Raw genomic sequence first — 17,560 nt, 5'->3', positions numbered from 1 at the left:
TGTAATTTTTCCTAGTTCAAGTAAAGAGAAAATTTAAAATACAGGTATAAATCTGCATCGTGCCCTTCACAGGTATTGCAAAGAAGTGCCAAAAAAGAATGTTGAACATCTTGTTACTTAATTGAAGGATGCTTTATGAGAAGAAAAGCCTACTTTTTCCCTAATTATTTTCGTTCTACTGTGTTCTCACTGTTTCAGCTCTCATATTGATAGACGAAAAGGAGAGTGTCAAATGTTCCACGAAGTGAAGTCTTCCATTATCGCAAGAGGGTGAAGGGTCATAGAAGTTGTACCCTTACTAAAAACAGAAGACTAGGGTGATAGTTAAAATGTAAGAACAACTCACAGTGTTCTCCTAATCTTTTGACATGGGGAAGATGAGATAGGACATACATCAGTGAACTCTTTGGATAATGCCCAAACTCTGGAGCCAGTGGGAGCCAGTTTTCTCACCTTGCAACAAGGCTTTTCTTTTCTTTTCTTTTCTTTTCTTTTCTTTTCTTTTCTTTTCTTTTCTTTTCTTTTCTTTTCTTTTCTTTTCTTTTCTTTTCTTTTCTTTGTGAGGAAGGGAGAGAGATTGAGAGAAACATCAATTTGTCCTACTTATTTATGCATCATCGGTTGATTCTTGTATGTTCCTTAACTGGGTATTGGGGGGACACTCTAACTGAGCTGCCTAGCCAGGGCTCACCTACCAACATTTTGTAATTTTTTTTTTAAAGCGGAGTCGTCATCACTTGGCAATTGTCTTCAGTGAACTGTGCGGTAGTTAAAACAAAGGAGAGTCGGGGCCTGGCGGTTAATTGTTAAAGGGAAGGCAAGGCAGTATGTTTTTTCTTCACTTTTTTATAATAAGTAGCAAGTAGTAAGGTTCACGTGACTTTCTTATTGACCTGCACTTCTTTTTTGCCCTCAGAGACTTAGGAAGAAGATTCTTTTTGTTCGAGACCAGACTGGGCCTCAGTTCTCAAAGGTAGTGCTGGTGGTATGTCCGACACAGGAGCAGACTATTCCAGAGCAGTATGATGACGGTAGGTCTAAAGGTGGCAGAGTATTAGAATCCTTAGGTCAGGGCTCTATGGGAGACTAAGGGACCTGTGACAGAGAGCTCCACTCAGGGTAAGAAATATAGTGCACAAGTGGTCAGTCTCAACAGAAGAGCTCTTGCCAGCACTTCCAGAGCTTCCACTATCACGAAGCAGGTGGACCCTGTGAGGCTCTTGGCCAACTGAGGCCAGAGTTCTACTCAAAAGAGTAGATCTTGGAAACTGTACTGGTACTACAGCAGTTCCTGACCATTCTGCCCGGGGATGTTGAATCCTGGATAAAGAAGCACCACCTACAGAGCATTGAGGAGGTTGTGGCCTTGGTAGACCACTCGCAGCATAAATCTGCTCAAATGAGAAATGGGATGAGAAGAAAAATTCCTGATACATAACAATGAAATAGGATGAAGGTGGATATGTGGTGTGTGGAGGCACTTAATTGAGAAATAAGATGAGTTAGGTCAATGATCTATTGTTTCTTTAGGCCATTTAAGGCAGGACAAGAAACCACAGACATACAGCAATAGTCATTCCACAGATTCCATAGACCCTGGCAGAGACTTCTGTGGTCTTAGAGAAAGAGTTGTTTTTTTCTCTCTTTAGAGCAGTGTGTGTTGAAGGTAATAAGTCTAGTCTGGCTTGACCTACGGGATGGGTCCTAAGTCATTAGAAACAAATAAAGGACAACAAGGAGTTGGAGAGTAAAAAATGGAGTACACTTAGAGACAAAGGGGAGAGAAGATAATGAGGAGAAAGGAAAAAGAGAAACAAAGATGTGGAAATGCCAACAGAATGGCTGAGGGATAGTGTCCTCCACACCATGGTCAAGAGCCTCCGCTGCCGTCCCGCATCCTCCCTGGACGATCCTTGGCGCTGCTAGTGAGTGGGAATCCTTGGCATGCCTTTGGGCAGGGAGCAGCACTTCAGCTGGCTTTCAGCCTCCTGTGTAGAACACAGGGCAGGATACATGTTAAGTGTCAAAATCATCTGGAGGGAAGTTGGAGCCAGAATATTTCTTCCCCCTTTCTTCTCCATTTTATCCACATTCTCAGTAAAAGCCTTCCCTGACCATGAAAAAATATAGTTGATAGGAGAATCAAATTTTTTAATCTTTTTAAAAAACTGTAAGACAAGAAATTAGTGCAGCAGGGATCTAAGTGAAGAGAGAAAGGCTGTCAAGACAGGATGCGAAGAGGCGGCCTGCACCACCCAGCTAGTGGGCTCAACTGGGCCAAGGGGTGGGCAGAGGGGTGGGGGCTGCTGTGTTGAAGGGCTGGCAGTAGCCACATCTTTTTTTTCTTTTATCCTAAATTTTCCAGATTTTGTGGAAAATTGGTGGCCCATTTTGTCAAGTCTCTTTGTCATTCCCTTTAGTGTCTCACACTTCCCATAATCTGGACTCTCTGTTTTTCCTCCTACCACAAGCCCCCAAGCCTAAAGTAAGTTCTGGTAACAAGGTTGGGAATTATTTCTAGGTTGCAGTCCATGTGCTGGGAAAGGAGGCAGTGCTCTTGGGAGAAACAGCAGAGACCTCAGGCTTCAAACTGAAGCCAGCAGAGGCCCAGCCAGTGGGCAGGTCCCAGGATAAAGAAATTTGGAGTACATATGAGGATCTACAACAACAGCTGAGCAGTAATACTCTTAAAGAAACTGAGCCTGTGTGTGAGAGGGGTAAGGAGCTTCATGATCATCTCTGCTGGGAGCTGTGATAGTAATTTGTTCAACCAGAACATTGTGAGCATTTTCTGGATGTCCAGCCTTGTGGATGTGCAAATGCAGCCCTGTCCCCACACACAGATAGCCCTAGAATAGACCAGCTGTGGGTTAAGGTGGGGGTTGGCCTAAGCTACAGAAATACCCAAACCAGAGGACCCTGGAAATAACACCATGAACATTGTTCCTTAGAAAAGTGGAAAGGAGCCCTGGCTGGGTAGCTCAGTTTGTTAGAGTGCTATCCTGATATGCCAAAGTTGTGGGTTCAATCCCAGGTCAGGGCACATACAAGAAGCAACCAATGAATATATAAATAGGTGGAACAACAAGTTGATGTTTCTTTCTCTCTCTCTTTCTCTCTCTCTCTCTCTCTCTCTCTCTCTCTCTCTCTCCCCCCTCTCCCCCCTTCTCCCTTCCTCTCTCTCTAAAATCATGGATGAGAAAAACAATAAATGATGAATAATATATCTGTTCTACACTGGAGTTTGTGAATATTTCATTTTCAAATCTGTAGCATTTTTCTTTAACTCAGGACTATTTATGTTATGAGAGGAAAATAAGAAGGGGTTTTGTTTTATTAATTTTTCTTTTGAAAGCTGGGGGACCTGTTCCGGGGGTTGATAGATACTCAGTTCTTATTACCAATGATAAGGCCATGTATGGGCACCGCACACACTTGTAAAGGTTTCCCATCTACTGGAAGAATTAAGATCATCTGTATTTCAGAAAAGAGCTCAGGATGTGCATAGAAGTGAAAGAAATTTCTTTTTTCTTTTAAATTTTTATTCATTGATTTTCAGAGAGAGAGAGAGAGAGAGAGAGAGAGAGAGAGAGAGAGATTGAGATGTTTTTTCACTTATTTATACCATCATTGGTTAATTCTTATATGTGCCCTGACCAGAAACCAAACCCACAATCTTGGCATATCAGGATGATGCTTTTAAGCAACTGAACTGCCCGGCCAGAGCAAAAGTGAGAGAAATTTCTTATGGCTCTTTTCTACCCATAGCAGTGCCTGTTCACCAGATCCAAGACTTTCCTGAGCAGACAAACACCAAAGATTGGACAGTGGCGCCTGAGCTCTTCTTACCTGAGTCCCAGGTGAGCTGTGCTTTTGAGCTGTTTTGGGCTGCCTTTCCCTGCTGCCTGGGACCCACACACACTGCCCAGCAGGTGCTCACAGGCATGTTAGCCCAGATGTTCTCCCTGGGGAACTGGACACCTCCCAGCCTGTTTGCTGATTCCTTGCCTCCTTCTTTTTTCCCTTCTCAATGAAAACAAACAAAAAACAAAACAAAACACGTGCTGGGCTTTGGCCAAAGTAGTTCAGTTGGTTAGAGTGTCATCCCAATATGCCAAGGTTGTGGGTTTGGTCCCTGGTCAGGGCACATACAAGATGCAACCAGTGAGTGCGTAACTAGGTGGAACAACAAGTCAATGTTTCTCTCTTTCCCCCTCCCTCTCTCTCTTTCTAAAATCAATAAATTAAAAAAAATTTTAATGTGCTGTTAATTCCTTTGGCCTACCATGCTGTTCATGGGCTGGATGTGAGGGCTGCTTCTGGAGTGGCCAGTACTAAACTAAAGCCATTCTCTTCCTTAGAGCTTGTTGACATTTGAAGAAGTGGCCGTGTATTTTTCCCAGGAAGAATGGGAGTTACTGGATCCCAATCAGAAGGCTCTCTACAGTGATGTAATGCAGGAAAACTATGAGACTGTCATCTTTTTAGGTAAAGGTTCTCCCCTTCCCTTTGTGTAGAAGTTGAGTAATCTGTCATGTGTCTTACTTACTGGGAATGCACTGCTGTGAGAAAGTCTATTTCAGTAGCTCGTTGGTTCACAACTTGATGGTGTGGGTAGGGGAAAGGTGAATGCAGATCACTTGGGAGCTTTTTGCAAGTACGCATTCCTTATGCTGCACAAAATTCTTGATCTCTTTTCCCTCCTCCCCCTCAGACCTGCTCTTCTCATATCTTTCTCTACTCAGTAAAGGGCACTTCAATTCACCCAGCTGCTCAGCAAGAAAAATAACATTTACTCTGTTCGTGCCGTCATATCCCAGTACTAACGCATCACTAGTCCTTTGGATTCCACACTCACAGTATAGTCTGAGTCCAGCCATGTCTCATCCTTTTGTGCTGTTAATATCCAAGCCTAAGCCATCTCTAACCAGGTCTACTTCAGTAGCTTTCTAACTGGCCCTTCCTGCCATCAGTCTTGCCTTCCCATAGTTTATTTTCTACATAGCAGCCAGAGTCTTTTAAAACCTGACCAAATCATAACATTCCCTTGTTTCAAAACCTTATGATGACTTCTCATCCATTCAGAATAAAATCAACCCTGTTTACCAAGGCTCTCAAAACCCTCAAGATCTGGCCTTTATTACCTCTTTGCCTTCAACTCCTGACACTAGTGCCTTGGTTCTCTCTGGCCACAGCAGTCTTATTGCCGTTGTTGGAAGTTGCCATGCTTATTTCTATTTTCTGCTTCCCTCTACCTGGCACACTTTTCTGCCACATGGAAAAACTCTCACTTTTAGGTCTGCTCAAATACCACATTCTCAAAGAGGCCTTCCACACAGCCTTATCTCAGATAGCTTCAGAGAGGCAGAATCTTAAATGCTTTCTTACCCTGCTTTAGTTTCTTCTCGACATTTCATTTGATTATTGATGTTTGATTGTCTCAGTGTTCCACTAGAAGGTAAGTTCTCTGAGATGCAGGGATGCATCACTATATCCCTAGTTCAGAGAGTGTCTGGCACACCATAGACACTCACTTCACATGTTGGAACACTGAATGATGAATACGTCCCATATTTGCTAATTTGTAGTTACAAAAAGTCCACTAAGTGATTCTGGTCTGTTTCATCCAACAGGATGTGAAGCAATGAGCTATGGAAGTGATACAAATACTAGTCAGTCTAGTGTCTGGTGTGCTCAGCTGCTAAATAAAAAGTTAGTATAATTATGACAGGAATCACTTATTTATATGATTCCCTACCCACTGACCTCCACATTGGTGCTACTAACCAGGTCTTATTCAGGGTGAGTCCTAAAGAGTTAATAGGACCAGCCTGTATTGCCTGCATCCTCTGGAGTTTTATTCCAACTTGGTCAAGTGTGGGGTTATTGGTGGCAGAAGATGGGGAGGTATGCACAAGATTCCCATGCCCTATGTCCTTTTCATTGATCAAGCTAGGTTTATTTCTTATTTTTCCTCACTCAAGTGTACATTTATTGATTTTTAGAGAGAGAGAAAGGGAAAGAGAGAGAGAGAGAAACATCAATTGGTCACCCCTTGCATGCACCCTGACTGGGAATCAAATCCGAAATCCAGGCATATGCCCTGACTGGCAATCAAATTCATAACACCCTGGTGCACAGGACAATACTCAACCAACTGACCCTCCCAGTCAATGCAAGCTTGGTTTATTTCTTAATCTCCACTTTGCATATTCACTTACAAATGCAGTATAATGTAAAGCTGATACCTGTTGTATGAGTCTATCCATTTAACCATTTACAGTAACAAACTGTAAAAGTGTTCCTTGGTGTTCCTGAAATAGTCCGTAACTAGTGGACTTTGTTAAGTTAGCAATCCTTGACCTCAGTTTTTTCATTTCACTGCCATGTTTGTACACCTCAAACCCAAAGTGATCTTTCTAGAGCAAGGAAAAGAGTCCTGGGTTCAAGGATCCATGGAGTTCCTGAACAGTCCTGGAGAGCTGCCTGTAGGTAAGTACATGTGCGCCTTTACAGGAACAGGAGAAATGTGCCTTAATAGGAACCTTTGCAAGAACTTAAAGATTCTATTTATCTATATTTTAAAATCAAGTGACCATTGAATTTTTGTCTCTATTCCTGAGGTTTTCTTGCTCTGTCTTATAGTTGGTTGATTTTTATGATTATTTTAACAGGATTAAAGCTCAAAAATGATGCGGAGAATCATCAATCTATGTGCCTTCCTGACTTAGAAATGCAAACACCAGGAGACTTAGTTTCAAAAATGAACAGAATAAAAGTTCCCCAGAAAACAACAATCAGAGAAAATCATGGTGAAATGCACAGGGTGGGGAAATGGCACCAAGATTTTTCAGTGAAGGAAAGAGAGAAACTTTCAGCCTGGAGACAAGAGCTGCTGACACTTATGGATCGTCACAAGAAAGAACGTGCAGCAGAGAAGTCTTTTAAATGTCAGGAATGTGGGAAAAGCTTCAGAGTTAGCTCTGACCTTATTAAGCACCAAAGAATTCACACTGAAGAGAAGCCATATAAATGCCCACAGTGTGATAAGAGGTTTAGATGGAGTTCAGATCTTAATAAGCACTTCACATCACATCAAGGATTAAAACCATATAAATGCTCATGGTGTGGGAAGAGCTTCGGTCAAACTTCAAATCTCCACACACACCAAAGAACTCACACTGGAGAGAAGCCTTTTACATGTTATGAATGTGGAAAAAAATTCAGTCAGAACTCCCACCTTATTAAACACCGGAGAACCCACTTGTAGCCTACGCACAAGAATTTTCAGCATGTATTCAAACTTTACACACCAGAAATTCCATTGTCCAGTGTCCTCAGTCTGAAGAATTTTACCAAGTGGAGCTTGACCCTAAACTTGCATTTTATGAAAAATGCAAATTTATGAAGCGTGAAGACTTTTTCATCAGTGGAAAATTCGGGTATATAAATGTTTCACAGAAAGGAATCAAGCTGGACTCTGCAGGGAATGTGTTAGTAGTCATATTATTTACTGTTTTTACTTAAACCTTCAGGGAGTTTCCTAGCAAAAAGTGTTTAAAGAACATTCTGAATGAGGAAAAAATCTGTAGCATGGTCTCTTGAGACAAAATAACATCCTTATTTTATTGCACACTATTTCTTCAGGGTAGTGGTATTATCAATTTCAGTAGTATCATAGGATAAAGATGAAGTCTAATGTAAAGTTTTCCAAGAACCAGATTGGATTTTCTTGCTCTCTCCTGTCATTGGACATCATGTGAGTTCCTTCTTGAACTTTTTAGCTACTTAGCTTTTGAGTCCTATTAGCACAATTTTTCTGTAATGAAATCACATTTACTTCACCAGTAGGGAATCTACCAGATAACTAATAATATCTTATGCCTCTTATTGGTGGTGTTTGAAAAAGGAAAACATTTCTAATGAGATCATATGGAAACAGGTTGGAATTTTTAGCCATGGAATATGTATTAGATGTAAAGAAGAATTTTCTGCAATAACACAAACTGTTTCCTTCCCTCACAAAGTCATAAAACAGTCATAAAAGCACTTTCCCAAGGCCCAAAAGAAAATTAATTGGAGTTCAGGATCAACTTCTCAGGGTTTTGTTGTTTCCTTATTAATTTGGCTTTTAAAAGAATTCTTACCCAAGGATATGTTTATTGATTTGAGAGAGAGAGGACAGGGTGGGGGGCAAGAGAGAAACACTGATGGGTTGTTTCCTTTATGCATCCCAACTGGGGATCAAACCTACAACCTAGGTACGTGCCCTGACTGAGAATTGAACCTGTGACCTTTTGACTCTCCAACCAACTGACCCACCTGGCCAGGGCTGGCTTTTGTTTGTTTTTAAGAATAAGGAAAGAGTCATGTTTGGGAGTTAGACGGTACTGTATTTATTTCTAGCTTATGAAACATTCCTGTTTTTTGATTGGTTACTGAAACACTCTTAAGTCTCCAATTTCTATGAAATAGAGAACACAGTCACCTCAGTTGATGTGGAGATTGCAGGGATTGATGAAAGAAAAGCAATAATAGATATAGTAGATGTCAGTCAACGTGCATTTCTTTCACTTTTCCCTGCTCCCCAGATAGGTTGGGCAGACACTACATTTAAGGAGCAGATGTATCTGTGGCTCTTGCAGCTCCTTTCAGGAGCTGAGCCCTGGTGGTGAGGGTTATGCTGATGTGATCAATGCCAGCTGTGAATCTCTAGCCTGCATAGCTCTTACCCAACAGCCTCAGCCTTAGATTCCTGGGACTCTGCCTCTTCTCCCAAGATGCATGTGGATTTTTTCCTGGCACTCTTCATTCATTTGATTTGATGAGGGCCTAGTATGTTTTTCTAGTCTAAGAACAGTACTTTCTTAATCAGACCAAGTGCCTTATCACTATTCATTCATTTAATTTGATGAGGGCCCAGGCACTGCTGTTCTAGACCAAGGATATAGTAGTAAACGAGGAAAAAAAACAACAACTCATACCCTCGTGCAGCTTGTATTCTGGTGAACAGTAAAAATGAGAATGATTATGTTCTGCTCCTTACAGTTAGACAGGGTCACCAGGTCATTTTGGTCAATGGGTTGTAAGGAGAAGTCTCACTTCTGGTCTGAAGCATTTATCTGTTGGTACGGGACTCTAGTGCTGTCTCCCTGCCTCAGTCGTGGAAGCACATACAGAGAGAGGAGCCATGAGATCAAACCATTCTGGAATGCTGTGTCCACCACTTGGCAGGACAGCTGTTTTGGAGAGTCCCAAGACCTGCAACTGGCTTCATAGGAATGAGTGAACTTTGTGTTTAAGCACAGAGATGTTGGTGTTGTGTGTTTTTGTAGCATAACCTGGCCTGTTTCAAGAAGTTCAAGGTCTTAGTGACCACAGTCATTTTTTTGGTCTCTGTGGGCTTCCCCTAGTCACCTGTGGCCACATTGCCAAAGCTAGCTGAGGAACTGTACAACTAAGGGCAGAGAGAAGCAAAGGCTTTGGAACCTGAAATTTCTAGGTGGTGGTGGACTACTCTTTAGCACAGTCACATCTGTTTAAATCTGGCCTAAGCACAGTATTTTCTTAATCAGACCAAGTTCCTTATCCTTATCCTGTTCTTATAGTCAGATCCACGCTCTGTTCCCATCTATAGCCTGCGGAATGAAGAACTTAAGGGCGTACTAAAGAAGTTTCTAGGTGGCTGAGGAGATAATGAATAGCGCTAACAGAGAAGCCCTTGCTTTTCTTTTCTTTTCTTTTTTTTTCTTAGTTGATTTTAACTAGTAGCCAGAGTTGAGAACTTTGTTCTTAATGAATATATCTGTTTTGGGAAAGCATCCATTTTTATCCCCTTCCTTCTCCTAAGGTTTACATATTTTGAATTTAGTTATTGATCTCTGAGCAGAGGTGGGAAATAGCAGACATTGGATACTTACAGATATCTGTTTTTTTTTTTCTGTAGGTTAATTGGAATACAATGAATCTTTTTAAAAAAATATATTGTATTGCTTATGCTATTACAGCTTTCCCAATTTTTCCCCTTTTATCCCCCCTCCGCCCTGCACCTCCCAGCCTTCCTGCATTTCTCCCACCTTAGTTCATGTCCATGGGTTGTACATATAAATTCTTTGAATTCTCTGTTTCCTATACCATTCTTAACCTCTCCCCATCTATTTTATGCCTACCAATTATGCTTCTTATTCCCTGTGCCTTTCCCCCCATTCCTCCCCTCTTCCCTACTGAAAACCCTCCATGTGATCTCCATTTCTCTGATTCTGTTCCTGTTCTAGTTCGCTTAGCTTTTGTTTTCATTGTTTTTCTTTTTTATTGTTGTTCAATTGTTGATAGTTGTGAGTTGTTGTCATTTTATTGTTCATAGTTTTTGATCTTCAATTTCTTAGATACGTCCCTTTAACATTTCATATAATAAGGGCTTGGTGATGATGAACTCCTTCAACTTGACCTTGTCTGGGAAGCACTTTATCTGCCCTTCCATTCTAAATGATAGCTTTGCTGGATAGAGTAATCTTGGATGTAGGTCCTTGCCATTTATGACTTCAAATACTTCTTTCCAGTCCCTTCTTGCCTGCAAGGTTTCTTTTGAGAAATCAGCCGATAGTCTTATGGGCACTCCTTTGTAGGTAACTGTCTCCTTTTTGTTTGTTGCTTTTAAGATTATCTTTAATCTTGGGTAACTTAATGATGTTGTGCCTTCCTGTGTTCCTCTCTGGGCCCATCTTCTTTGGGACTCTCTGGGCTTCCTGGACTTCTTGGAAGTCTATTTCCTTTGCCAGATTGGGGAAGTTTTCCTTCATTTTTTCAAATAAGTTTTCAATTTCTTGCTCTTGTTCTTCTCCTTCTGGCACCCCTATAATTCAGATACTGGAATGTTTAAAGTTGTCACAGAGGTTCCTAAGCCTCTCTTAATTGTTTTGAATTCTTGTTTCTTCATTCTGTTCTGGTTGGATGTTTATTTCTTCCTTTTGTTCCAAGTCATTGCTTTGAGTCCTGGTTTCCTTCCTGTTACTGTTGGTTCCCTGAATATTTTGCTTTATTTCACTTTGGGTATCTTTCATTTGTTCTTTCATTTTTTAACTAAGCTCAATCAGTTCTGTGAGCATTTTCATTACCAGGGCTTTAAACTCTCCATCAAATAGGTTGGCTCTCTCCTTGTTGCTAAGCTCTCTTTCTGGAGTTTTGCTCTGTTCTTTCATTTGGGCCATATTTCTTTGACTTGGCACACCTGTTAGGTTTTAAGGGGGCGGGGCCTTTGGTATTCACCTGGGTAGGGCAACCCTCTTTGCTGCGCTGCAGCGCTGTTTGTGGGGGAGGAGCCAGAGAGGGAATAATGCAGCTCAGCTGCTTGGTTCTAGCCCCACTTTCCAACAGATTCTCATGTGAGACTGGGAGTTTCTCCACTGTGGCAACTCCCTGCTGTAGTCCCCATCAGCTCTGAGTCTGCTTCCCATTCAGCCAGCCCCACCTTGCTGTGGGTCCTTTTAGGAAGCCCTGCCCACATGGTCCACTGCCTTGCCGTGGTTTCTTTCTGTCTGCCCAGTCTGGTTGGTCTGGTTGACTGTTTCTTTAATTCCTTGGTTGTCGGAGTTCCATGCATTTTGATTTTCTGGCACTTCCGGTTGCATACTGTTTTTAGATTGGTTGTTATCCTCCTTTTGGTTGTACGAGGAAGCGAAGGATTTCTACCTACACCTTCATCTTGGCTGGAACTAGAAGCCCTTGCTTTTCACAATCAGACTCTGCTAACTTTCTTTCCTGTCAATAATAGCCATCTAGTTACCTTGCCCTCTGAGTAGGGAGGCAGCAAGATACCCTAGGAAGTTCATGATACTAGGACCCAAGACATTTGAACATTTTTAGTCAGTGGTCTCTCTAATACTTTTTCACCATCTGTAAAATGAATATAATAGCTGGTGGGTATGTTGTAAATATCAAAGTAGGTAATCCATGTAGGCATCCTTAGATTAAATCATTCAGTGTTACACTTAATCGAAGATGGACTATATAACTTACAGAGATGTATCAGTCTATTCCACTTTTCACCTCCTGCCATTTATATCCTGATGGACTACTTTGCCTTCATTGTGCAACAAAGAATCTTCAGAAATTATTGAGGGATGAAGGAGGGCAGAATAAAGGCAGAGAGACCATGAAGAAACTTCCATTATTCTTTTTCTCATACTGCACAACCTAATCCATTAGCTCCCTCTTGAATATATATCCAGAATATCACAATCTGCACTAACACACATCAAAATTAAGGAAACTGTTTGTCATATTAAAAGGGAAATTATGCTCTGGCCAGTGTGGCTCGGGTGGAGCATTGTCGCATAGCCAAAAGGCTGTGGATTGAATCCCCGGTCCCGTGTGTACAGAAAGCAGCCAATCAATGTCTCTCTCTCACTTCAGTGTTTCTCTCTCTTTCTTCCTCTCTGGAAGCAATGAAAAAATGTCCTCAGGTAAGGATGGAAAAATTAAAAAGGAAATGACCATAGATTGAATATGTTCAATACATGCCTTAATGCAGGAGTTTTTTCTTCTTTGTAAATAATTTTTTAAAATCCTCACCCAAGAATACAAGATCTGTCTGGAAAAAAATCCAGCCTTTGTTAATGTAATGAGGACAGTTTGCACGACATTGAGGTAACCTGGTAGCCAAGGAGATAGGCAGGAATGCTCATGGGTGAACAATGATGACTTCACTGTACTAGTCAGTGGAGGCAGTAGACACTGTTGAGAGAACATGTGTAGTGTGTGGCTGTCACATTCAAAATGACTGAGTGAGTAGAGCAATGAACAGATCTGCATCAAATTTTGCGTTAAGATTGAACATTACTCTGTGGAAACTACTGAATGATTCAGAAGGCTTTTCAGGATGATACAATGAGTGCAGCACACATGAAAATGTGGCACAAATGCTTCAAAGATAGTTGCAAATATGTTGAAAGTGATCCATGTCTGGAAGGCCCGCAATAAGCAGAACACCTGAGAATGTTGAACATCTATGGGCTGCAGTCAACAAAGACTGGCCCCAGGCAGTGTGAGAACTATGAGTAGAAGCTGACCTGGGGATTCCAAAAATTACTGTGCCTGAGAATTACTGTGCCTGAGACGCTGGATCCTGGCATGAAATATGCTGTGGCAAAATTTGTTCCATGGCTTCTGGTACCAGAGCAGAAGGAACATCGTGCTGCAGTTGCTAATGACTTTGTTCAAACTGCTACCAGTGAACCAGATTTCCTCAAAAAGGTCATAACCAGAGATGAATCGTGGCTCAATCGCTATGATCTGGAAACAAAGGCCCAGTCATCCCAATGGGAGTCACCTGGCTCTCCATGCCCATAAAAGGTGCAGTAAAGTCACAGCAAGATCAAAACCATGTTAACTGTTTGATTGGGAAGGTGTTGTCCATCACAAGTACGTTTCTCTGGGCCAAGCAGTTAATAAGGAGTACTACCTCAATGTTCTTTGTCAGTTGACAGATGCAATATGATGAAAATGGTCATAGTTATGGTCAACTGGTGATTGGCAGGTTCATCACGACAATGTGCCCGCTCATGCATCACATCTCATGCAGAGGTTTTTTTTTTTTTTGGCAGCACATCAAATCACCCAGGTGACTCAGCCCCTGTTCAGCCCAGATTTGGTGCCCTGCAACTTTTGACTTTTCCCAAAACTAAAATCACCTTGAAAGGAAAGATATTTCAGATTGTTGATGAGATTCAGGAAAATACGACAGGACAGCTGATGGCAATTGGGGGGCCGGTGTGAGGTCCCAAGATGCCTATTTTGAAGGACTGAGGAAACATATATACAATGTTTTTTGTACCTGTATCTTCTTAAATAAATGTCTCTATTTTTCACATTACATGGCTGGATACTTTATGGATAGACTGAGTTGTATGTTTATTGATTTTAGAGAGAGAGGAAAGGAGATACATTAATGTGAGAGAGTAACATCATGCCTCCTGTACATGCCCAGCCAGGGATCAAACACACAACCTAGGTATGTGCCCTGACCAGGAACTGAACCTGCAGCTTTTTGGTGTACTGGAGGATACTCCAGCCAACTAAGCCATCCAGCCAGGGCACAGCAGGGTTTTTTGTTTGTTTGTTTGTTTTGTTTGTTTTTTTAAAGATGAGGTCACTATATTGAAACAAAAACTTTAAGATACAGTAAATGGGCAAAATTACAGATTAAGGTCCAGAAAGATCTATACACTAATATTCACTTCCTCTAAGAGGGAATGCAATTTTTTAGGTAAGAGATGGTGAGACTTTATATTTGTTTTAAGATTTTATTTATTTATTTTTAGACAGAGGACAAGGGAGGGAGAAAGAAAGGGAGAGAAACATTGATGTGTGGTTGCCTCTCATGCACCCCCTACTTGGGACCTGGCCCACACCCAGTTATGTGCCCTGACCTGGAATTGGACCAGCAACCCTTTGATTTACCAGCCTGCACTCAATCCACTGAACCATACCAGCCAGGGTTACGAGACTTTATTTTTAAGTGTGAATGTTTTTGTGGCACCTATGTAATATTAATAAGAACGGGATAAAACATTGGGTTAGTTACGAGTTTTAGTCTCACTTTTGACATTATACACTTAAATTTTGTCTCAGGTTCCTTGTTTGGAGGGTGAAAATCATAATGTTGATGTCATAAAACTTGTGAGGATGAGTTAGTATGTATGTGTTTAGAACTGTGATAAGCACACAAGCATTACATTTATTTCATTATTGTTGCACCTGTAACTTGGTGTGAGCCCAACTAGGAATGGTCTGAGGTCCTATCCAAGTACAGAAGTGGAAGCATTCTGCAACCAGAACACCAATAAACTAATAGAAGATATTAACAAACACCCAGACTGAGGACTGATCAGTCTCAACAGCGGTTTTGGTCTTGGTGAGCCTTTGTGGAGGCTGTTTACTCTTTAGCCAGGAGTGCTGTCAATGAGAGAGAACGGGTGGGGAAGGTGGTCTATGCAATGTTTCTGTGACCTGCACCTCTTCGGACTTAGGCCTTGCTCATGCATCTGGCCTTCTGGAAGTCCCGGCTTGCCCTGTGGAAGATTCCGATCTTCAGTTTGGAAAAGTTGGCCTGTCTGGTGATGTGGGAATGTGAGCTTGGCTTTTATTATCATAGTGGCCCCTTATTGCTGTGACTCAGCCCTCTACTCATTCCTTCCCCTCGGAGTGTTGGTGAGCTGGCACCACTTTCCATTCTCGGGAGGTGTGGGAATAGAGCCTGTCGGTCTTGGTGCCCATTAGGGACCTGCTGTTCAGTTCCCAGCTGACAACTCCTTTGAAAGGCTCTGAGCCTCTTGCCCTTGAAATTCACTCTAATAAAACACTCATTCATTAAGGCCCTATTGCCTCCTTGTGCACCCTTGTGCTGGGCAGTGGAGACACAAAGAAAATTCATGCATGCCACTTGCCCTCAGAGAGCTCCCAATCTGGTTGAATAGATAAACCAGCCGGAAACTAATTCTGGTACTAGGTGGCAGGAAGTAAGACGTCCAGAGAGAGATTTACAGACAGAGCCAAGGAGTTTAAAGAATTAGGAGGTTTCAGGAACGTGGCAGTGGTGTTAGCAGCCCTCAGCTTGTGGTTTTCTTGCCTTCTTCGATGGTATTCTCCTTGAGAACTTAAATTTTTTTACTTATTTCTACATTTCTAATGCATAGGCTTAGGTACCCTTCCTTGCCTGTTTGGGAGGGATGCCAACTCACAGCCTCTTGTGTGCTGTGTAAATAGAATGAATCAGCCCTGGGGAAAGAGTATTCTAGGCAAGTAAAGTTTAGTGGGCAAGGGCATTAAGACTGGAAAGCACAGAGACTGTTCCAGGACCTGGGACCAGGTCACCTGTACTAGATTGTAGGATGTCTATAGGGTAATGGGCAATGAGACTGAGATAGGTTGAACCTTGAATGCCAGAGAGAGTTTTGCAAGCTAGAGATCCTGGCTTATTTCAGTGGCAATAGAAAGTCTTGAAGGCTTTTGAGCAAAGTAGTTATACAATTGGATTAGATTTGTAAAACGTAAGGAAGTCCAGATCTGCTCAGTAGGAAGACTAGGTGGACAGATGGAAGACTCTTACAGCCTGGTCTAATGTTATGTTCCTAGACAAGGGGTTCTCAACAGGGGTGATTTTGTCCCTCAAAGACCTTTGGCAATGTCTGGAGGCAATTGTGTTGTCACCACTGGGGGATGCTAATGCCATCTATGGGAGGAGGCCAAGGATGCAGCTAAATCACCCAGAATGCACAGGACACATACCCAGCCTCCCACCCTCAACAAAGACCTATCCAGCCCCAAACAATAGTGACCAGGTTAAGAAATCCTGCCCTAGAATGAAAGTAGTGAAATTGGGCCAGACAGTGTCACAGCCAATGATCATTCTTAGTATCCTTTGGTATTCTTTATAATGCTTAAGTTCTTGATATGCTGTTGATTCATCAGGCCTCTCATATATTTTCACCCTCTCATTCATCTGCTAAATATTTATTTAGCACCACACATTATTTGAGACCCTGTGATTCCACAATGAACAAATCAAATTCCCTACTCTTTAGGAAACTTGCATTCTTTTTAGGGGATGATAGACATTAATCTTATAAATATACATCCTAATAATACTGTGCTGGTGATATTAACGTGTAATGTAAGGTCTCTGCTCTGAGGTTGCATAGGAATTGTTAGCCAGAAAGACTGTTGAGTGTGAGAGACAAGTAATTAAAGATTTTCAAATTCAAAGATTTTCAAATTTTAACATGGGTCAAATTGATTTGACCCATGTTAAAACCCTGATCTTTTATTCCAGTCACTATGCAAGTCACTTAATGTAGACAGCAGGTATGGATTGGAGCTACCAGGAAACCCAGACTTAAATTGCAATTCTCGGTAATCCAAAATTTATGAAAACACTTGATAGGTGTCACTAGAATGGCCAAGTGAATGGGGATTGCCTAAGCAGCTTCAGGAGCACAGCTTCCTCCAGATGCCAGAGTAGGGCAGCCACATCTTCAAAAATTTTCAGGCAGTTAACTATTCTACTACTGGCAATGGCAAGGTTCCTTGCTAGTATCCTATGTTCTCCACAAGTAAAGAGTACTCAGTCTTTCTCTTGTTTCCACCCAGAAGCCAAGCCAAGGGTGAGCAACAGGACTGCAAGGAGGCTGGACCTGATAACAGTGAAAATGAGGATCCACTCATGGGGAAGTGCACAATAAAATGGGCACTCTGGGTCAGGATACTGTAAGTTTCAGGCTGTTCCTAAACTGACTGGTAAGGCAGTCCCTTACAGGAGAGGCATAGAAGAGGTGGCAAGAGGAAAGGAAAGTGGTGTAAGGAGATTTTAGCAGCTCAGCCCTTGCTTTGGCTGTGACCACCCATCTACTACCTTAGGCTGAGGAACCACAATAGATATGTGAAAAGGGTGGTGATCAGTAGGCTTTGCCCTACATATCTCTGTATTATAGTGAGAATATCTGATCCAGTCTATGGGAAATGATTAGGAATCCTTGGAAAAAAAGGAATAGTGTCAATTGAAAAC

The 17,560-nt window shown here is 41.9% G+C and overlaps 1 protein-coding gene across 1 annotated transcript in view; it reads left to right on the top strand.

The window, feature by feature from the left end:
• Positions 1 to 1,022: 1,022 nt before the first annotated feature.
• The window catches only part of LOC123807119, a 36,876-nt gene continuing 20,338 nt past the window's right edge, over positions 1,023 to 17,560 (top strand). Inside the window, 7 exon segments of the mRNA XM_045820668.1 lie at positions 1,023 to 1,152; positions 1,155 to 1,410; positions 2,521 to 2,717; positions 3,769 to 3,860; positions 4,362 to 4,487; positions 6,384 to 6,492; positions 6,675 to 7,266. Coding sequence (XP_045676624.1) covers positions 1,023 to 1,152; positions 1,155 to 1,410; positions 2,521 to 2,717; positions 3,769 to 3,860; positions 4,362 to 4,487; positions 6,384 to 6,492; positions 6,675 to 7,266 — 1,502 coding nt within the window.

This window comes from Phyllostomus hastatus, unplaced genomic scaffold (genome assembly GCF_019186645.2).
Source record: "Phyllostomus hastatus isolate PE091 unplaced genomic scaffold, TTU_PhHast_1.1 phas_scaffold_442, whole genome shotgun sequence".
In the NCBI taxonomy this organism is placed as follows: Eukaryota; Metazoa; Chordata; class Mammalia; order Chiroptera; family Phyllostomidae; genus Phyllostomus; species Phyllostomus hastatus.
The sequence above is the reverse complement of the archived record's forward strand: the minus strand, read 5'-3'. Positions and strand labels throughout refer to the sequence as shown.